Genomic DNA, 22,836 nt, shown 5'->3' with positions numbered 1-22,836 from the left:
GCCCACGTGTGGAGCACAAGGGCTCCCACGTGCACAGGACAGAGTGCAGTGAGGTTGAGAGCCTGCCACATGGGACCCCCTCAACTCCACGCTTGGGGTCTCCGAAGGCCTGGGGCAAGGGAGAAATAAGGGCATCTTCCAAAGGCACCTCTTGGAACCATGGTGTGGGGAGGCGGGCGGGCAGGCAGGCAGCAGAGGCTATCCCATCACTGGGGAGCAAGGGCATGGGGTTTATTATCTGGGAGACACGGAGTCCGAGAGGTCTATGAGAACCCAGAGAGAGAGCACCTGGATGTGTGTGGGCCATGGATCTGAAAGCCTCTTGGAGTCAGGAATTTGGGGTCAGAGGATTGAGCTCACTGAACTAGAGCTTGGGGTCATGTGCTAGTGCTGCATCAAGAGCATGCTGATGTCTGGAGAGGCACCCAATATGGGAAGTGGTAGAAATCCCCAAAGACCGCCCCCTCCACTGACCCTCCCTCACTGAACTCACAAAGCCAGTCTACAAGCCCCACGGATTCCTTAGCCCAACCCCACATATTGTGGTCAGTGGTGTTCTGACCTCTGTAATCTGGTGCCACAGATAAACCCAGAAAGGGCTCTCTCTCAACCAACACAAGCCCCAACAGCCCCCCGTGGGACACCAATTTCTGAAGTCCCAGGCCCATTTATAAATCACTAACACCCATCTGAATGTCCTCATGACCCCTGCCCCAAATTCTGGTTTGGGGAAGCACAGTTAAAAGAGGGAAGAGGCAGAAAACAACCTACAATGACTCCGTAAGGCACAAAGGTGAAGGGCCACCCTAGGACTGGCTGTATGCTGACAGCAGGTGACGTGGGCGACCATTCCGTCTGCCTGCAGCCCACTGTCATGTTAAAGCCACAATTAACAGATCACTGCAGAGCAGAACTGAATCACTATAATGACAGAAACCCTCAAAGTCCTAATCCAAATTTGGATTTAGGTGTCCAAAGAAGTTTTATGAAATTTAAACTAACTTCTGTCACAGAGGAGAATGGTATCCTTGGATTTCCGTAGCAGAGTCAGGTGGACACCCCAGAAGGTGTCCTGGACTTCTGGGAGCTCCCATGTGAGTACATGTGAGACATCTGGGACAGGGCGCACATCTGCTTTATTGCTTATGTTGCATATTCAAACAAATACAAGAAACCCTGTTTTTAAAAATATAAGGCACATAAAAGCCTCTGTGCAAGTTCTCTATTATTTTTAAATTCCTATTGGCTAATAACAGTATTTCCACTATAGAAATGAAGCTATCTAGAAATGCACATGATGAACTTTTTGCATGCAGGATACCTGAAACATTATTATATCTTACCTCATGGCACAACTGAACAGTCTCAAATCAGATGTTTGTATGTGAAGTATAACTATTGTTACATTTGCAAAAACCTTAATCGCTTATCCACATATGTACAATCAGGTCCCCAAATGTTAATTATATAAAATCTAAAGGAAGAACAGTATCTAGCTGCATTTGTGTTCCGTTTCTTTAAAGGGAGATTTGGCATTTTTAGTCTTCTGTAAGTCACGCTGTTATTTGCAAAGGCCAGTGTTATACGATGCTGAAGACCATGGACAGATACTGTTCATATGACACCTGAATCCAGCCGTCCTGATCCGTATCGTAACGCCTGAATATATCTGTCAACCTCTGGGGAAGAAACAACAGTCATTTAGATCTTGACATTTAACAGAAGGAACAAAATATATTTGGAAAAAAGAAAACTAAAATATATATATAAACACTTAGGAACCCAAATTCATCCATGTCTCCAGACGACCCCAACTCTGACAGAGACCAAGGCAGGGAGGCATGGGTGGGTAACCCTGACCACCCTCAGGCCTGTCCACCATGGGGGATACTGAGGTCACGTGGTGGGTAGATACAGGAAGGTGGTTAAGACATCAAGGAGTGGGCTGCAGGCTACACACGACAGCCCTGGGTCCCCCAGGCCTCGGTTTCCCAAATGAGCCAGTGGTGAACCTGGGTCTTCCCCTCCTGCTCTATGACCAACCTTGTGGGGGCTATTCCTCAAACGTTCACCTCGGTTCTGGCCACTTCCCATTCAGGACACTGGGAAACCGGCCCTGACTTGGGCCCCTCCCTTACAACCTGCCCCCAGCAGGTGAAGGCCCAGCCACAGAGCTCGGAAGGTGGGTCTCCCTCTACCAGCCTGAGGGTCCCTCCCACACACCCCACCCAGAAGGCTCCACCTTCGTCTGTTCACAAGCCTAAACCCCCCTCCCCCCACAGCAGGTCAGGAGCAGAGGTGAGACCCCCACCCCTAACAGCAGGGACAACTAAAGGAGTGCTGTTCCAGATGACAGGCGCCAGACAACCACAAAAGGCCTAAGGAATCGTAAATGACAAGAGGAAGCAGGTGGACTGCAATTCCTCAGGACGAGAGAAGGTTCTCAGGAGAGCAGGCTGGAGCCCGGCCCTCTGGTGCTGCGGCAGATGAAATGGCTGACAATTAACGGGGCGGCTGACGCAGCTGACGGTCCCCTCTGGTGGTAGCCAGGAGCGTCCAAACACGCGTGAGACACGACTGTGAAGCCAGCTACAACTAACACGAGCAGCAGTAGTCTTGGTGTGAAGCGCAGCTGGAAAGCTCTCTTCACTTTAACTGTATTTTCCCAAGATTTCTCCAGATTGTCATGTTCTTTTGTAAAACTAATATTCAAAAAGTGTTTTCTTTTTTGGAAAAAGGCAGGTGAGGGGCCCCTGGGTGGCTCAGTCGGTTAAGCGTCCGACTTCCGCTCAGGTCATGATCTCATGGTTCGTGGGTTTGAGCCCCACATTGGGTTCTGTGCTGGCAGCTCAGAGCCTGGAGCCTGTTTCAGAATCTGTGTCTCCCTCTCTCTCTGCTCCTCCCCTGCTCATGCTCTTGGTCTCTGTCTCAAAAATAAATAAACTATAAAAAAAAATTAAAAAAAAAAAAAGAAAAAGGCAGATGAAGGAAAACATTTTTCAGGACTTTTTTCTTGTGGCCTGCAGCTTTTTTCTTTTAGCTTGCCCACCTCTGTCCCATGTTTAAGGTCATGTGGGAAGGGTGGGTGGGAGCAGGAAGTCCAGGTCGAAATGCAGAAGAGCCTGGCTGGCCTGTCCTCAGCCCCCAGGTGTGCGAAGGTGCTGGGCGAGCTCCCTATGGGACTCAGATCACATTACCCCAGCTACTGAAAGTCTATACCCAATGACCTTTGCTCAAGAAGAAATATAAGGATCAGATGTTTACTTACGGGATATAACCTCAAATGAAAAGTCTAATCCTAGAGCGACTCAGATGCAGACAATGAGATTTTTACACTACCCCTTTTTCCTAAGTGTTCAGACAACACTGCAGAAAGTGTAACCCAGCCTCAGGAGCCCCTGAGGCAGCGATGGGGCGAGGCTCTCCCCATTTCAGAGAGACACGGCTCCAATGTTAGCAGACTCCTCTCTCCACCAAGGCCCTGACCAACAGGGACTGGGCTTTCCCCAGACTCATCAGTAAGGGAATCAAGGAGTGTTGCCTTTAGTGTGCTACAGAAACTTCACTTGTGCTGATCTAGAACTCTCATGGTTAAAAAACCCTTGAGAATGTTTTCAAAAATTCCAACTTATGTTTAAAAACCTCACAGTGTTGACATTTTTCAATGGCCTCTACAGCTGACATGACATAACCCAACCAGGATTCAACCTCCAAGGACTGCTCTCCTGGAGACAAGTTCTAATGAAATATGTATGCATAAAACAGCTGCTTTCCACGGACCAAATCTGTTTCAGAGTAAAGGGTGGGGGAGTGCTACGGTCACGGACGCGCGCCATCGAGCTGTCCACCAGCTGATAATTGTTGAGTCTGAGTGATGGGCACATGGGTTCATCATACTGTTGTCTCTATTTTTTCTTCATTTGTCACAATAAAAACTTAGAAATCTATCTATGGGTTTATCCACTGCATTTTTAAGAAAGCTTTTAATGTTTGTTTATTTTGAGAAGGAGAGAGCAAGCAAGCGCACACATGCATGCAGGTGAGTGAGGGGCGGGGGGGTGGGGGAAGGAAGGGGAGAGGGAGGGAGAGAAGCAGGGCCAAGCTCACCCAAAGAGGGACTAGAGCTCACGAACTATGAGATCATGACCTGAGCCAAAGTCAGATGCTTAACTGACTGAGCCACCCAGGTACCTGTTTGTTTATTTGTGTGTGTGTGAGAGAGAGCGAGCGAGCACACGCACATGCACAAGTGAGGGAAGGTGCAGAGAGAGGGGAACAGAGGATTTGAAATGCAAGGCTCAAATTCACGAGCTATGGGATCATGACCTGAGCTGAAGTCAGACACTTCACCGACTGAGCCAGCCAGGTGCCTCTGGTTCACTGCATTTCAAAGCCTAAATCTATGGAACCTGGACCCCCACCTAGAGGCAGCGGCAGGGGTCCTGTGCGGGCACAGCAGGGCAGACGCACATACTCCTGCCCACGGTCTCTGGAAAGGGTCCTCAAGCTCTGCACTTGTTTTTCTCACAGGTCAAGAAGCAAGGCCGTAGGAGAGAAACATCTAGTGCGGGGTCAGCAGCATCCACCAGACGCTGGTTGGCAATGGCTGCGACATCGGAATGAGGCCCCGTATGCTCAGGAGCCAACTCTCGCCCTTGCAGCTGACCTCACACAGAAAGAGGCACGGCACAGTGAAGATCACAATGGAAAATATATCCTTGTCCTCAGAATGAAAACACAACAAAAATACCAGAGAACACATGTAAATGTATGTATTATGTAAAGTAAGCAGGAAATACATGTATTATGTAAAGTAAGCTGGAAAAAGAAAACGTGATGAAGAAAATCGTAAGGAAAATACATATTCAGCCCTATACTGTATTTATCAAAACAAAGCCCGTGTGCGAATGGGCCCGCACAGCTCAGACACACGTCGTCTGAGGGCCAGCTGTGTCTCCGCATGGCGACAGCCAGCTGTGTCTCCGCATGGCGACAGCGCACTATTGGTCATGCCTCCACCTAACGAAACAGAGTTAACTGCTTCTCCATAGACAAGACTGACTTTAATAAGCTCCAGAAACTGATTTTACTCCATTAAACTGCAAATTCCAGAATGCAGGTACTTCCCTCTTCCTCTGCTTTCACGGAACCCACTGCCCTGCCCCACGGCTCAGCTTGCTGTGAGCCTCCACAGAGCCCCAATTACCTGCAAGACGATGCAGCCCTGGATGAAGTCATCAAACGCAATCTGCCCCCGTCCTTGTCTGTCAAACTTGCGAATGAGGATGTCGTGAAACTGGTCAGAGAGCCGGTAACCTTCAAGGAGAAAAAGGAGAGTGAAGAGTGGGCCAGGAGGCAGACATTCCCGTCAACACACACGTTCTCCTTCCAAAAGGCCCGCAGCCTCCTACGACACCTGGTAACAAACGGCCGAGGCTGGGGTGGGAATACAAGGTGCAAATTCATTCACATGCACTCTAGGAACTAAGCCACCGTTCTGCAATTCCGCCCATGACTCCCCATCCGCAGTCCTGTGAGTGGCCGACCTAAAGACCACCGCCTCTTCCTGGAAGGGTGAGCGTAACCCGGAGGCCAGGGCTGTCAGGCTCAGCAGGTCATTTACGTGAGCTCCCCAGTTCACATCAAGTATACTCACCCTACGGTGCCGCACCCCAAAATCACCCTGCAGGGCAGCCAAAGCTTCATTTCCTGAATACAGCGAAGTTATCATTTTACAAATGGTAAGTTTCATTTTAGATTTGAAAGCTAAGGGACGCCTGGGTGGCTTAGTCGGTTAAGCGTCCGACTGTCGCTTAGGTCACGATCTCACGGTTCGTGGGTTTGGGCCCCGCGTCGGGCTCTGTGCTGACTGCCATCTCAGAGCCTGGAGCCTGTTTCAGTCTGTGACTCCCTTTCTCTCTGACCCTCCCCTGTTCACGCTGTCTCTCTCTCTCTCTCTCCTAGAAATAAATAAAACATTTAAAAAAAAAAAAAAAAAAGATTTGAAAGCTAAAATATCACTGAAGGCTTCCAAATAAACAAAATGTAAACTTAGGGCAACAGCAGACTAACTGCTGGGTACTCCTCCACACAAAGCAGCACAGACATTAGGAAGTAAAAGATTATATGGAATAAGGCAGCCTCACAAGGTCCATAACAACTCAAGGGCCATCAAATGGGAGAGTCACTGACTCCACCTTCAATTTACTGAATAGATCCTGAAGAGGTCACCAGCAGGGAGGTGGTTCTAAGGACAGAGGGACACAACGGCCACGTGCCTGTGGGATACCCCTTGGGGCCACTCTCAGTAAAGACTACTTCCCTCCCCACTAACCCACTACCTGTATGCCTCCGGCACCCTTATTCAGGAGAGAAGATCCAGGGACAAAATACTTTTACTGGTTTCGGTCCTGTTGGAATCTTTGCGAGGGTATATAAACACCTATTATCTGAGTGAATTTCACAGTTAATAACCTGCAAAAGCACTTAATTACTTTTCTAAAAAAGGGTCAAACATGCACACACATGACAGTACCCTTCCAGAGTGGGCAGCATACTCTATGCATCTGTGGCTTAAATCCAGGGCCCCCTTTCCCTGCCAGTTGAGTAGAAGACAGGATCCTTGACTTAGAAAACAGAGACGGCAGGTTCTGAATAGGGGCCTCCCCCCGACCCCTATGAGTCTCCTCCCTCACACAGGCACCCGTGTCTTCGGGCAGTAAGAGGTCCAAGCTGCGAAGCGCTGAGCTCACCCAGGGTGTGGACAGCCGACGACAGCCATTGCTGTGTCGGTCCCCAGCCTAGTCACAAATATGCAGGCTGGATCCCCACAATCTGTACAGACAATGGAAGCAACTTCGATCATCCCTGGAACTAACTTCCAATTTCCCTGCTCCTCAATATTATTGCAGTGAGAAAAACAAAACAAAACAAAGGAAGTCAGATTAGAAAAATGGACGATCAATAGACAAAATATAAAAGGAGGTTTCTATAAGAGGCAAAATCTGGGAGCAGACTGTTCCCTAAGAATTTCCTTCAGTGAAAATCCACGTAGTGATAATCCCATCCTCGTAAATTAAGAGGAGGTGCCCTCTGGAAATGCAAACCAGAACCACAATGAGACGACCTTACACCTTTAGAATGGCTGGTATCAGAACGATTGGAAACAAGAGGCGCTGGCGGGGTGTGGAGAAGGGGAGCCTACTGCTGGGAGTGCGAGCTGGCGCAGCCGCTCTGGAAGACAGTGTGGAGGTTCCTCACAAAGTGAATAACAGAACTACCCTATGATCCAGCAATTCCACTACTGGGTATCTACCCAAAGGAAATGAAAACACTAATTTAAAAAGATATATACACACCCATGCTCACTGCAGTATTATTCACAGTAGCCAGGACATGCAAGCAGCCATGTTCATCGAAAAGATGGAGAAAGATGTGGCGTGCACATGCACGTGCGTGCACACACACGCAGGAATATTATGTGGCCATAAAAAAGAATGAGACCTTGTCATTTGTGACGGATGGATGGACCTAGAGGGTACTGTGCTCAGTGAAATAAGTCAGAGTAAGACAAATACCAAATGATTTCAATTATATGTGGAATCTAAAAATAAAACAAATGAACAAAAAAACAGAAACAGACTCATAAATACAGAGAACTGGTAGTGGCCAAAGAAGAGGGGTAAGAGTGGGTGGGTGAAATAGGTGAAGGCGATTAAGAAGCACAAACTTCAGATTTCAGGAGATGAAAAGTAAGCATAGGGAATATACTCAGTAATACTATAATAACACTATGTGGTGACTGGGGTTGTGTGATGTACAGTGTTGTCGAATCTCCAGGTTGCACACGTGAAACTAACACAGCATTCTATGTCAACTATACTTCAATTAAGTAAGATGAGGGGGAAAAAAAGGAGGTGCCCTCTGTGTGTAGCCCCTAGCCTGTGACCCTGGTCAGGACTGGCCCCTTTCAGACCTGACACACTGGCCACAGGGCCACACCTTGACCTTAAGAGAATGAAGTTCCCTCCTTAGAACTAACAGGCACAGGAGTGGGGAGACAGCACTGCTGCCCTGACAAGCCCACATCACCTATTCTCAGCAGACTGGTGTGACAGCAAACCTTCAGGAACTACTCTCCGGGGGACAGAGGCTGCCGCAAGGGACAGGCCTGGGACAAGGCAGTGACCCATGTTTACAACCAGCCAACAGCATGAAAAAGGGGTGGGGGCTGCCCATGGACCTGCTGGGACTCTAACTCATGCAAACAGACGGTTAATTTCTAAGGTGGGTCAACAGCACTGATTTCATGGGCAAACGTGCACACGCTCCAAGGATGCAGAGCGTGCCGGGGCCACGGGACACAGGCCTCGTAACGCTTGGCACACAACAGGGAACAGCAAGTGCAGCACGAAAATGGTGGTGGCTGAGATGGGCAACGACTGGAGGGAGGCAACGATCTGATAACTTTCATAACCTTTTCATCAGGCAACACTGAGTTGGCCCAGTGGCTGCCAGAGGCTGGGCAGAAGGAGAGGGAGCAGCCTCGTGCCCACTGTCTTGCCCACAGGAGAGGCCTGCACTGCGCATGGAGACTCACCATGGGAGCGGTCAGCTTCCCGCCGTGCCTCACCCACCCCTTTATTTCCAGGTCTCTGTAACTGGTGCATAGCACACGCTAGAAATGGGTTTACAAAAGGGATGCATGAGCCGTCATACCCAGCGTGTGGGTGAGTGTGACCCAGTGCCACCAAGACCAGCCTGACACATCAAGTGGGGCTGACAGAGGTCAGGACACGGTGAGGCTCACCCCCCACCCCCGGACTCCCTCACACACATGTGGAGCTGAAATACAGCCGCCTTGCTTGACCAGGGCACGAGAGCTGTCCTTAGGAGTCAAAACTGAACCGGAGACTTTGCTTCAGTTACTACAGAAAACCTTCCAAAGTGATGACCATGTGAAAAGAGGACAATGTTCCTTTGCATAGAAGACAAGCCTCCAGAGAAGGCTCTCAGAAGTCAAGAACCAACTACAGGGAGAAGCTTTTTAGAATAACTACAATCACCACAGAATACTTTTCTCCAGAAAGTGCTCAGAAGTCAGGAAGGAGCCTGGCCCTGCCCAGCCCTAGACGGCCTGCTGGCTCCCGACCACAAGGAACTGCCACATGACCTTCGTAACCATGCAGCTGTGGCTGCAGATGCCGGGCCCAATGGGCACTCGGAGGCCAGAGAGGCCAGTGGCATGGCCCACCCCAGCATTCCCACTGAGAGCTCCAAGGACCCAACAGCCACTGGCACTGAGTAAAAAGTGGGCTCTGGGCCTGACAACTCTAGAAAATGCCATGTTCCCTGACACCTGAGGTCACTCGTCTGGAAGTAATTCATAGGATGCAGGTTCCTCCCAAGGTGTCCTCAGCCCAGCCAGGCCTCTAGCTACCTGCAGCCCCAGGACCGCCCTCTTTAGATGGCTGCCAGCCGGCCCCTCCCAGCCCTTCCATTCAGAGGACACTGTGAGGCTCACCCCCCACCAACCTACAGGTAGAGCAAGGTCAGGAGCATTCCCAGTCCCAATGCAGAGAACATGAGGTCAAGTCCTGCCTATCCCTGACCCACACCTAGTGAGGTGAGCACACAACTTCCAGTGGAGTCCCAGGACCTCTAACTGAACACCACCAGAATTCATAAGGCAAAGAAGGTAAGAGAAAGAGAAAGACAGCCATGAAGTACATGCCCAAAACAAAAATGGGGAAAGGACAGAAGTTAAAAGCACATTAACCTAAGAACTAAAATGTACTTTGTATTAAAACTCAAAATACCTAGAAGTATATTAGTACATTATAACAACACAGTATAGTACTTAAAAAAAAAAAAAAAAAGTACATTATAAACTAACTTGCCTTATTTTTTTCCTAGCTGGCATTTATAAGCAGACTTTTAAGCAAACTATAGAAGGGATTTTGCAATGGGGCCCAGGGGACGGAGGGCTGAGTGAGACCATCCCAAACCAGCAGACTCTGGGTGGGACTCCCACAAGCCCTGGACAAGCACCCATGTCCGTGTGGTCCTACACACCAGAAATCCCAGCTTCCTCTCAGAACCCCGCCGCCACATCAGAGGGCCCACTGACCCACTCTGGAAGGCTGTGCGAACACTCCCGGCAGCACGGCACACTTGAGCCGGCACGCACTTGAGAATGGGCACTTGCACACCTGCCAACACTGTGCATGAAACACACAGCCGGCCCTGCAGCTTACAGAATCCTCTCGGACGAGTATCTGGGTCACCCTGCTGTGCTGTGATGTGTCAAGAAATATAAGCCGCTCGACACTGTCTTCGCTCATTCACGTTAAACTATTTCCAAAGCTGCCGCATTCTCAATGTGAGTGTGACATCACTCCATTTCACAAGTGATAAATGATTGCATAGCCTGTATCTCATTTTGGATGGAAAAACAAACCACATAAAAGTCTTCATGTCAAATATAAGCCTTCAAGATATAAAAAGTACTGAAGTATAAATCTGTATGTCAACAAAAATTCAGAGTTAAAAAATCTGTAAATTGAACCAAGTAAAAAAACATTAATGGCACCTAGGTTCCAAAATGAAACATGCTATACAATCAAGATAAGTGAATTACCAAAACCTGAGAGGGCTTGCTTGAGCTCGTTCTTGTCAATCATCCCAGAGTTGTCCCTGTCATAGGTGCGGAAGACGTTCTGCCAGTCTGTGATGTACTTCCAGACGCCAGTGAACTCGCTGAAGTTCACGCCAGCCTTGTTCTCTCGGTCAAACATGGCTGAGACAGAAAGGAACGTGAGTGGTGCGCGGCAGCTGGCATCTCGATGCTAACCAGCAAGAGGCTCAACCACAGACAGTCACTTCCACACCCCCCTCGGGGTCAGCACGGAGCTCAGCAGCAGGGGCCCGCGGCTTGCTAAGAAACGCTCACTCGTTGAATGGGACGGCCGGACCACCTCTGCCGGCTGGTTCTCCAGCCACAGCCCCTAAACCACGTTAGACAGACGTGAGGCACACAGCAAAGAGGAAAGCGCAAGAAAACACACAGGCAGAGCCACAACAGAAATAATGCTTTACAGCGAAGTAGGCTACAAAGACACAGCGCCTGGTGGGCCTCACTTTGCCAGGAAGAAACCAAAGTGCAGAGTGAAGGGGCCACCTCCACTCTCCCAGCTCCTAGAACTGGGTCCAGCTCCTGGCACCGCCACGTCCATCCTCCCAGAAGACCTACGCCAACCAGCACAGGCCCACTCTAGCGACAGAAAGACTCTACTGGCTTTAGTTTTTTCTTTTAGGAAAACCTGCTTTGCATTAAAAAAAAATCAGCCTAATTCCAGGTCCAATTATGAAAGAGCCTACATCTACATATAATTGCAAAATGGCTAAAAATATACATATGAACTCAGTCTGAACTACTGCTACTGAGAAAATGACGAGTCATTTGGTTTCTATTCAGGCAGAGACACTAATGGAAGATGGAAGCGAGTGCTCTCAGCTGCTCAGAAGCACACTGTAACTCCTTGAAAGTGCACAGGATGAAAAAATCAGGTCAGAAACGGGGTGTCGGCGTTCCCGTGAGTCTCCAAGCGTGCCAGACACGGACGGCATGTGACGCGCACTGGTCCTGTAAATACATGAACTCTTCAGAACCTGGGTGTGAAAGGACGCGTCAGACAGCAAGCTGAAGCGCTCGGCTGGGAGGGCAAGGTGAAGCAGGGCAGGTGTCTGCCTCCACAGGCAGGATGGCGGCACCTTTACTTACATATGATTGACCTGACAGTCACTGGATTAAATGGAGTCCACGTGCCTGAAAATAAACGACAGGAATTACCATCAGAGAAAACCATTTTCACCAGCAAGCTCTAGGTTTCTAATCTGTAACATCTGAACCTAACAAAAGTAACTTGCTGCTCCCAGGAAGGCCCTGGCACCACACTTCTCAGCAGGGACACTGTCCCCAGGAGACATTTCTGGTTGCCATGACCACTGGGGGCAGGAAGCACATCATGGCTGGGGTCCCATCCTGCACTGTGCGGGAGTCCCTTGGCCCCAAGAGACTTACAATTCAAAGCTCTTTATAATTATGAGGCTGGAAGCTTTACTGCATAAATAAGATATGGCTTTACAGTATTTTATTTTATTTTTTAAATGTTTTATTTATTTCTAGGAGAGAGAGAGAGAGAGACAGCGTGAGCAGGGGAGGGTCAGAGAGAGAGGGAGTCACAGACTGAAACAGGCTCCAGTCTCTGAGCTGGCAGTCAGCACAGAGCCCGACGCGGGGCTCGAACCCACAAACCGCGAGATCATGACCTAAGCGAAAGTCGGACGTTTAACCGACTAAGCCACCCAGGCGCCCCATGCTTTAGAGTATTTTCATACACACTCAGTTTTCCAGGAATGCAGCCACCAGGTAAGTTGAGAAGTATGCTGAAAAACATACCATACAACCATGCCTTAAAATTTTCTCCTAAGATTAGTCTGTGCATTATTTTCCCTGAGAGTGTGGAAAGGCAGACTACAGCACCCTATGATTTACTTCGGTATACTAATGGGGATATTACCAAACATTTGTCATAATGAGACTGCTGAATCTGAGAGAACCATTTGTCAACCGATAATGAAACGTTCACTAGATATGTTTATGCTCCCAAATCTGTTTTCAGAGTGATTTGTGCCATTATCCATTTTACACTAAAAACAAGGTAAAAAGGGTATTTTTAATGTGGAGAGAAAGCAGCGTCTCTCCCCACACTCCACCTGTATAGAAACACCCCATATTTTCTTCTCTGTATAAAGCTCTCTCAGTAGCTTTCACACAGACAGCCATCCCCTGACCTCACATAGTGACCTTGTGCTCAAGTCTGAGGCCCCCATGACACGGGCGGTGGGCAACAGAGCCCAAAGGGCACCGTCCTTCCTTCAGGCCGGGCATCCCGCTGCAGCGCCCACGGGCCGTGTGTTCAGCTCAGGGCTCACAAGCACGCTTCCCCGGACCCAAGGCGTGGCCCTCCCAGCACATGCACACCCGTCACCTTGCCTGTAAGCCACAGGAAAAACGGGCCTCAGGAGAGCCTTGCCTGGGCGCCCCACATTCCCCCGGGCCCCGAGATGGATCCAGCGGCTTTACCAGCACGTGTGCGAGCTTCCCCTTTGGAACAAGCGCCACCAAAGTTACTCAGTGAAGGCTGCTCTTCCCCCAAAGGCAGGGGCGCGCCTACCCCCGTGCCTGGCACCCTCGGGCTGGACAAGCACCTTCTGCAGGCTTCACAGACGCCCCATGGGTAGGAGAGTGGGCAGAAGAGCGTGCGTAAAGCTGTTAGGACACATATTATTGAAAACCAGTAAAATAAAACTATGTTACAGAGAACCCAACAGAAAGGAAAAGTTCTAAATACAGAGACTGTCACTTCTTCGCCTAATTCTTCTCTCCCTCCCAGCTGCTGCAGGCACCGGCTGCTGCTCCCACAAGAGACGGCCGACCGCGGACTAGAAGCCCTAGGGACCCCAAGGTACCTACTGGAGCCTTTTCCTTTGTCTTCCCTGCAGCTCTGCTACAGGCTGATGAGCCGTCAACCTGTGAAGGAGAGGGCAGCCCCCACAGGCCATCCTGACTGGAAGCAGAAGCCTCACGAGCCATCTCTGCAAATGATTCGGCCAAACAAGTTTGAAACAAAAGCAACACAAGTGCAACAGTTAAGTAATGCACAAACACTAGCACCTGTCACGGTGAGGCCCACGTGCCACCGGGCCAGGCGCATGCGGACTGCCCAGAGAAGGCGCCTCCCTGAGGTGGCCCAGGGGACTGGCAGCCGCGCTGGAGGATTCTGAGGACGGCAGGGATCCCAGGCTCAGGAGAGCAACAGGTCATTCTGCGTGGAGTCAAGGATGGAGACCCGCGGGTTTCCTGCGGGCCTGCTGTGCAGGGAGGAGTGGAGGAGGCAGCCTCTTGGTACCCTGCTCATCCTTCTTGTTACCCAAATGGGGCCTGGCTCTCCACAGAAACCAAGGGATAAGGACGGCCAACAGTTAGGTCCTGTGGCCTGGTTCTCAGACTAACATAAAAAGCACAATAACCCACAACGAAGCTGAAATGCTGGAACATGCAGACATTTAAGTTCTCAGGTATATGAAGCATTAAATGTACCTGAGCGTCAGCCTGAACCTCTAAGTAGCTTATAAAACAATTTTCTGTAAGAAAATACAGCACAAATAACCAATATTTAACAGACTCACTAAAAACAAGAGGTACATCATAAAGGTAGGCTTTTTTTCACAAGCCCTACAACTCCAGTAACTCCCTAGATTTCTGGGCCACCTCTAATTTCAAACACTCTTGTGTGTTTCTCTCAGACAGCAGCACGCCTGGGTGTCAGAACCAGTCATCTTGCAAAAGCTTTCCGGTCAGATTTTTACCTAGAAAGATACGATCCCTGCACCTAGAAGTCTCGCTTCTGGGGCACCTGGGTAGCTCAGTTGGTTAAGCGTCTGACTTCGGCTCAGGTCACGATCTCACGGTTCGTGGGTTCAAGCCTCGCGTCGGGCTCTGTGCTGACAGCTCAGAGCCAGCAGCCTGCTTTGGATTCTGTGTCTCCCTCTTTCTCTGACCCTCCCCTGCTCACACTGTGTCTCTCTCTCTCTCTCAGAAATAAATAAAAAACATTTAAAAAAAAGTCCTGCTTCAATTTCATCTTAAAGAACTAAAGAAAACAGAAATACGATTTCCCACGTAAATTTGGTACACTCTGTCACCTATAATTCAGAAACAGGGCTGCAGCCTTAAGAAGCAGGCCTACAGGGGCGCCTGGGTGGCTCAGTTGGTTAAGCGTCCGGCTTCAGCTCAGGTCATGATCTCGTGGTTTGTGGGTTTGAGCCCCCTTCAGGCTCTGTGCTGACAGCTAGCTCAGAGCCTGGAGCCTGTTTCGGATTCTGGGTCTCTCTCTCTCTCTCTCTGACCCTCCCCTGCTCACGCTGTCTCCCTCTTTCACAGAAATCAATAAAAAACAAAAACAAAAAAACAAACAAAACAAAACAAACAAAAAAAAAAGAAGCAGGCCTACAAATGACGACGGCCCAGCTGTGGCTGTAGAGACAGCCCCCGTCAGGACGCCTTACCATTTTCCCACTTAACCCACAAGTACACATGTTCTGTCCAGAATCTTCATCTGCCTCCATTCTCAAAGGGGGGAAAGCCCCATTCTGCTCTGGTAATATACGGTCTTTTTACTCTCTTCAAAGAGTTTTCTTTATTGAAATTTTGTCCTTAAACTTTGGCTTTAGTGAGTGGTTGAGGGTTAAGAGTTGACACCTAGCATTTGTACAATCAAGATACTTGACTACTTGGAATCTCTTGGGGCAATGACAGCAACAAAATCAGACTTTTCTACATCATCACTGGTGATCTCTTTCCACTTTACTGCATCAGGCCTTGAACTCCCAGCCTTCCTGGCCTTTTCCACCAGAGAGGAGCTACGTATGAGGAGGTGTACGCAAGTCCTGCAGGGATGGGCACACAGCACCGGCACCCAGTGCACACACTCTGCAAACCTTTGGTGTCTCTTCAGGTTCAGCAAAATCCCATACCTCACCAGATGTCTGCAATGATAGCTTCAAACAGCACAGTCAGAAACATGACCTTTCTAATACTGAACGACAGCACTGATCGGATAAATGCCACATCTAGAAACTGGTTCTATGAAAGTTTGGGTCAAATTACTACAGCATTTACATTAATAAAAATCAGAAACAATCTAAGTGACTAATAGTGAAACACTGTAAACTCAATCCCAGAAAACACACCGCCTCCCAGTTCTGCACCGGACAGATGCAGGATCTGGTGGAGGGGCTTGGCTCCACGGGGAAGATGACCTAAATTTCCAGTCATCCTATTTTTACATCCAAAGAAACTGGGGCCAGGAGTGCAATGTGCTCAGGGAGTAACCTGTCAGTAAAGCCAGGTCCCCTGAATCCCAACTCTGTTTTGTTTCTATCGGAAACTCTGGCGGGGCATGTCTCTGGGAAGAGCAGACACGACAGGCTGTACTGGAGTCGCCACCCTCAGGCTCCATGACTCACTAGGACTCCAACACTCAGGCAGTTTGTCACAATGAACGGCCAAAGTAAAACCAGCAGAGGGAAGAGACACTAGGCGAATTCCAGTGGAGACCCATGCAGCGCCCAGAGAGCCCTCCTCACGGAGCCACACAAGACGTCCTCACCCTCCACCGCTGAGTCGTGAAGACACAGGCAAAGTGCTGCCAACTAGGGAACTCCAGAGTCTATAATCCAGGGTTTCTCCTGGGGGCTCAGCCATGGAAACGCCAGATCCCAGAGGGAAAGCAGGTGTTTGCCATAAATCGCACTATTAGTATCAACTATCCAGGCCAACAGGTACCACACAGCATAGGGCCCTCAGTGGGCCAAACATCCTTCTGACTCAGAATATCACAGGAGGCAGCCAGCCATGAAAGCCCTTCCTGGGAAAGAGCAGGCTCAGAGCAACGCAGGCCTGCTGAGCCAGTCCTTCTCCGCACACAGGCGGATTGCAGCTGAGGACAAATCTCTAAGTGCCCCTGCTGCATTACTAGCAGCAAACACCCTTACCCACAAAACTGGGCCTGTCTGGGCAGGAGCAGTGATGGCACCAGAAGCATGGTCTGTAGGGAACAGCCTGCTTATAGGGTCTGATTTCTCTCAATTCTTCTTCTTTTTTTGAATTTGAAATCCTTTTTTTTAATGTTTATTTTTGAAAGATAGAGACCGAGTGCAAACAGGGGAAAGGCGAGAGAGAGTGAGAAACAGAATCCAAAGCAGGCTCTAGGCTCTGAGCTGTCAGCACAGAGCCCGACACAGGGCTTGAACTCACAAACCATGAGATCATGACCTGAGCCGAAGTCAACACTTAACCGACTGAGCCACTCAGGTGTCCCTCTCATTTCTTCTTACTATGGGATCCCCAAGAAAGCTTGAACTCTATTTAATAAAAATACCTTAAAAAAAAAAATGAATTATTATTTTTTAAAGTGCGGCTAAAAAAAGTTTCCACAAAATACTTACATAGATAATGTTAAGACAGACCTGCAGAAGTACAAAAAAGAGGCCTGAGCAAAATTGAATTGCCGTAATTCCAAGAAATAATGTGCAAGTTAGGAAAGAAAAGGTACCAAACTCAAGATAATTCAGGAGATGTTATTTCAAAAAGTAGGCAAGAGAACAGTCTTCTTCTGTCTTTCTTCATACCTATTAACCACACACCTTCCTGAGAGCAACCAATTTTAGAAGCTTTCCTATGGAAACAAGTCTTATAAACGAGTCAGTGTCTGGGACCCACAAGTACTTCTTCAGGATGGTTTCAACTAGATTTTAGCAGAGAGCACACAAGCACAGATTTAATTAAAGTGAGAAATCATACATGTTTGTAACTTCAGTCTTCTAACCAGTAACAAAGTAAACCAGTTTCCTGAAATAGTCTAATATTCCAGTTCTAATATGAAAACAGAAGCCTAATACTGGAAGAACAATTAGAAGTCAAAATAATTTCAATCCATGAGCTCCAGGAAGTCAGGGGGAGTGAAGACAGTGGAGGCAGGTCCACCCAGTGACCAGTGCCTGCGCACACACGCCGCAGCTGTGCAAAGGGGCCCAGCCTGGCCTTCCTTCGAGAAGTGGGCAGTCTAGTGGCCAGAGACAGCTACAGCCATGCTTACACAGAACACAAAGAATGGAGAGCAGGGAGCGTTAAAAAAAAGCAGCGACGGTGAGTTGGCTCAAAGGCAGGAGCCCCTCCAGGCAGAAAGGGACCTGAAATTCAGGATGCACACGGCTTCACCTCACATGGATGGAGGGCAGGCGCTCTAGGCAGGAGCACAGAACCCTCGGCAAGGGGTGGACACTCTCATGGAGACAAGTGGGGAGACACCAGGGCTCAGGGCACTTTGATGCCTAACTGTACAAAGTAAACCCCCAGCACAATATGAGCAGAGGCACCAAGGGGCGCCAGCAACACACATCTGGGTTTAAATCCTCTCTACTGCTCAAAAGCAACAACGGGTAACTGAGCAAGCGATACTATCACCTACTCTGTGAATGTGCATCATAAACAAGCTGCCTTACTGCAGAAAGAACTTAAGTGCGTAAAGAAACCCACAGGAGAGCAAAATGCAGCAAAGTGCAATCCAATCGGATGGGAGGAGAAGAGGAGGTAAAAAGGGTTCTAAGACTACGTCAGTAAAATTCACCTCTTAAAATTCTAAATTCATGCTACTGGCAAGCCACCAATTTAACTTTAAACTTGTTAACAGCTGATTTGAAGAGGAAAATGTAATTGGTTAAAAGATTCAGGGTTAATAAAATGCAAACAAAATAAGACAGAACAGTCACCGAAGGGCTTAGCACAGGAGAGGCGCCAGGGAGGGGGAGGGCCATTTCCCAGGCAGCAGCCCTGCGGAGGGCGTGGTGCTGCAGCGCCTCCTCTGTTAAGGTGAACAGGGCCCACCCGCTTCACGAGGCCAGTTTGTACATGCCTTGAACAAAAGCTGAGCGACTCCCAAGGGGCAACTCAATAAAAGCACCTCCACAGGGCCACCGAGACAGTCCCGACAGAAACTAGCTGGGTTAAACCAGGTGCTGGTTTCAGAGGGTCTCAGCAATGGTGAAGCAAGCATCCTCTAGACAACTGTGAAAATGCATTCTCTTTTAAACAGGCTCCTGGTAAATATTTAGTAGGAGCCGAGTTCAAGATTACGTTCTAACAGAGTAAAGGCCCATATTCTTTAACAATCAGCTGAACTGGAGGCATTACTGCCACCCTTTAGTGAAAATCCAGGAGCCTCACCCCATAGGTCAGATTAGGTCCCACCACCACACCCCAGGGGGCTCAAACAACAATGCTGATGTGAGATACGGTCTGCTAAGTGCCTGGCACAGTGCCTACAAACAGTGGCTGCTCCTTTCGTGGCACCTGAGCTGGCTGCCTGGCCAGTGACAATACTCCTCCACTCTCAGCTGACAATGCTGTCCCCTGCTACGTGCCAGGCACTGCACCAAGCCTTTTGCATGCACTTCCTCCATCTACCCTCCCAGGAAGGTCAAGCCCTTGCTCAAAGTCACATTCCTAGAACTGGCAGAGCCAGGATTTGAACCCAGACAGGAGGCCCCCCTAGCGGGGGAGAGGGGGAGAGACACTATGACGCTAATGAGGCCAGAGTGCGACCGTCACTCCCGGAGGGGCAGGTTTCCTGCAGACACCAAACCCTCAAGACTTCAAGCAAATGGACAAAAAGATGTCCAAATGCGCCATGAGTTGGTCCTCACTTACTGGAAAGAACTCAGCAGGGACGCCTCAGAAGGATGACCTCTGAGAAGGTGAAGGATGACCTCTGAGAAGGTGAAGGATCACCACCTGAGGGTGCTCTCACTGAAGCAGCCACCCTCTGGAACCTCTGACCATATTTAACATATAATGTGAAGACAACATTTTGGTGAACACTTAGAAGGTTTTAAGCCAGATTTACCAACTCACAGCCTGCTGGATTCCAGCTGTTTTTGACATCTTTCTAGTAACCCTATCTTCTACTCCTCCAAGCATAACCAAGTACTGGAGACACAGGAATTGAAAAGGGATTAATAATAAGAGAAGAATCAAGAAGGCACAATTGTCTAAAGAGAAGTAACGAAATTTCTTTTCTTTTTTTTTTAATGTCCATTTTTATTTTTGGGGGGGGGAGAAAGGAGAGAGAGCAGGGGAGGGACAGAGAGAGAGGGAGACACAGAATCTAAAGCACACTCAGGCTCCCAGCTGTCAGCAGAGACCCCAACGTGGGGCTCGAACCCACAAACTGCAAGATCATGACCTGAGCCAAAGTCGGACACTCGATTGACTGAGCCATCCAGGTGCCCCGTAATGAAATTTCTTAGTTCCTTAAACACAACTACATAAATACATGTAAAGTTATACACCAATATCTGTAGCCCACACATGTTAAATACTGGGGGGAAAAAGTCAGTGGTATGTACCGTTCTTTAAAGTAAATGTATTAATCTGTAAATACAAACCCTATACTTCATGCAAATCACGGGGCAACAAATAAACAACGCTAAATGCCTGGGATGTGCCCACAATGAGGGCATGCATTCTCTTTTAACCTGATGGGGGGGGTGGGAATCCTTACTCTTTCTAGAACATCAAACTGGTTCCCACTAATAAAAATGAGTCTTGGGACACCTGGGTGAGTCAGTCAATTAAACACTGACTTGATTTCAGCTAGGTCGTGATCTCACAGTTCGTGGGTTCGAGCACTGCATTGGGCTCTACACTGACAGTGTGGAGCCTGCTTGGGATTCATATTCATTCTCTCTCTCTCTCTTCCCCTCCCCCTTTCTGCCCCTCCCTCTCTCACACGTTTGTGTGCTTGCGTGTGCGCACATGTGCTCTCTCTCTCTCTCAAAATAAATAAACAAAAAAAATAAATCTTCCAACATCTTAGAATTGATCCCTTTTCTACCTTAAATGGCACACCTCTGGAAAGACAAGCTACAAAATCTAAGAATCAGAAAAGTCAGTGGCATCTGAGGGATTTTTTAAAAGGGCAAAATAAACAGCCAGGTAGTTAACAAAAATAAAAGGTATCAAACAGTACTTGCATGGATTAATCAGGCTGAAACTACAAGAGAACTCCATGGGGAGACCCCCCACGCCCCCACCTAAGGGCTATGGCCCTGTGTCCCTGTCTAAATGCCTAGTACTCTCTCACCGATAAGACCACCTTCTCACAATCCACCTGCCAGCGCCACACCCCCAAGATCCCAATCACTTCTCCACGGGGCCCTTGGCACCTTGATGAGCCTCTCCCAAGGGGTCACAGAGAGACAGTCACAAAAGGAATTCGGTGATCTTCAATGAGCCTGAAGGGTATTTGCCCTACGAAGCTAAACTTCCTATCCTTCCCTAAAACCTACACTCTAACCTCCACTTCTGAAGACGTGCGTCCCTGTACCAGTCCACGCGGGTGCTGGAAATTTCAGCAAGGCCCTTGGAGCAGAGGGCCAACTGGCAAAGTAAATCAGAAGCACCTCCACCACAAGCCAGTAACAGTAATTAGGCCTGAAGCCCTTTGTGCTTGGGGAAAGAAGTTATTTCCTACAGGTGGGTCAGGCTCCAAGTTCGGCAGAAGTCCTGATGGCCGGGTCCCACTCACCGTTGGAGAGAGCCTGCTGAAGCTCGTTGTCCGAGATCACCCCGCTCCTGTCTTTATCAACCCTGCGAAATCAAGACCGGTTAAGCTGGTGGTTAAAAGTGCAGGACAAGTAAAACATGGCAAGCATAAGCCTTTAACTCTGCCAACCCTGCATTAACTCTGGCATGTCCCTTCTCATGAACTTTCACTTCATTCAGCCAGGACTCTCTCCCAAATCCGCACGGGAACAAGGAAGCGCCAAGTCCAACCTCCCCAGAGAGACCTCTCCTTCGGCCTTCTCAAGCTTTGTTCCTTTTCTTTCCCTTAGCCAGTCTGAATTCCACCTGCACCAGTTTCTCTCCTTCTCTCTCCTCCGACACCTGCTTCCACGACCATCGTGGCTCCTTCGCTTGGAAGGGCGGCCGGACAGCGCTGGAGCCGGCTGCGTTTCTGTTTACCTTAAACAAGCAACCCCCTGAGACCCTCCTGGTGCAGCAGGCCCCTCACCTGTGGGCTCAAGGGGGGAGGGCATCTGCAGGGGGGGCGGGGGAGGGCCCGGGGAGGTGACCCGCACCAAGTCGGGGACAGATCTAAAGGAGCCAGTAAGGAGGAGGTCAGGGTGAAGGGGAGGCCAGAGGCCGAAGGGAAGCAGGAAAGAGGCCAAGGGGGAGGCCGGAGGGAGCCAGGGTGACAGGAGGTCAAAGGGCAGCTGGAGGGGGAGGCCAGAGGGAGTCAGGAAGGGGCGCGGGGGGATGCCCGAGGGAGCCAGGAAGAAGGCCGGCGGAAGGCGGGAGGGAGCCAGGAGGGGGCGGGCTGGTTACGGCGAGGCCGAGGACCACGTAGGGAAGACGCTGGAGGCTTGTAAGCGCCTGGGTGGCGCCGGGCCTCACCTCTGGAAAACGTTCCACAGGAAGCTCTGGTCCGGCAGCGCCGCGCCTCCAGCAGGGCCGGCCCCGGGGCCTGGACGGTACGGGTAGGCGGCCATAGGCCCAGACGCACTGCCGGGCCGAGGCTACGGCCGGAGGCTGAGGGCCGGAGGCTGGAGGCGGGAGGCGGCTCCACTTCCGCCTCTGCTGGGGCGGGGCCTGCCATACGCCACTTCCGGGGGCGCCGCCCATCCCCTGGCTGCCCCGTTGCTAGGCGACGCCGGCGCCCGGGCGCTGCCCTGGCCACCAACCCGGAGCCGCTGCCGTTTACACCCCGCGGGGCGGAGGGATAAGGAAGGCGCGCGGGGGGCTTCCCTTCAGCGTCAACAAGTCGTCAAAGGGATGCGAGGGACTCCTGATTTCGGCTCAGGTCACGATAGAGCCCGGGGTGGGGCGCTGCGCGGACAGCGCGGAGCCGGCTTGGGATTCGTTCTCTCTCTTTCCCTGTCTCTGTCTCTGTCTCTGTCTCTCCTCCTCCTCCTCCTCCTCCGCTTCCGTGCTCGCTCTCAAAATAAATAAGCTTTTAAAAAAGTCATCAAAGTGCGTGTGGCCGAGGGGAAGAACACAGGCCTGTCTCGAATTTGTCAGACTTGCCACGTGTCCCGCAGCCGTGTCACCCCGCCCTGCGCGGCCCGCGCCGCCCCGCCGCGAGGGGGTCCCCCCGCCGGGACCGCAGCGCCCTCCAGGCGGCTTCCGAAAGTCGTTTCCTCTGCTTCGGA

At 50.0% G+C, this 22,836-nt stretch overlaps 1 protein-coding gene across 4 annotated transcripts; it reads right to left on the bottom strand.

Annotated features, from left to right (window-relative positions):
* Window positions 1-1,117: 1,117 nt before the first annotated feature.
* On the bottom strand, window positions 1,118-22,270 carry PDCD6 (programmed cell death 6). Of its 4 annotated transcripts, none has more exons than XM_039238007.1 (6): window positions 22,082-22,269; window positions 21,213-21,274; window positions 11,783-11,827; window positions 10,646-10,798; window positions 5,207-5,316; window positions 1,118-1,679 (listed from the first exon to the last, which is right to left on the bottom strand). In XM_039238007.1, exons 1-6 carry the CDS (start codon window positions 22,174-22,176, stop codon window positions 1,581-1,583), a joined length of 564 nt encoding a protein of 187 aa, XP_039093938.1. In that variant the 5' UTR covers window positions 22,177-22,269; the 3' UTR covers window positions 1,118-1,580. The 4 variants fall into 4 exon arrangements, with proteins under 4 accessions (XP_039093938.1, XP_039093937.1, XP_039093939.1 ...); XM_039238006.1 differs by having other exon boundaries at window positions 10,640-10,798; window positions 22,082-22,266; XM_039238008.1 differs by lacking the exon at window positions 10,646-10,798 and having other exon boundaries at window positions 22,082-22,270.
* Between the last annotated feature and the right edge of the window lie 566 nt (window positions 22,271-22,836).

This window comes from Hyaena hyaena, unplaced genomic scaffold (genome assembly GCF_003009895.1).
Source record: "Hyaena hyaena isolate Hyena2069 unplaced genomic scaffold, ASM300989v1 scaffold_134, whole genome shotgun sequence".
Lineage (NCBI taxonomy): Eukaryota > Metazoa > Chordata > Mammalia > Carnivora > Hyaenidae > Hyaena > Hyaena hyaena.
Note: the sequence above shows the minus strand (reverse complement) of the source record. Positions and strands in the feature narration are given on the sequence as shown.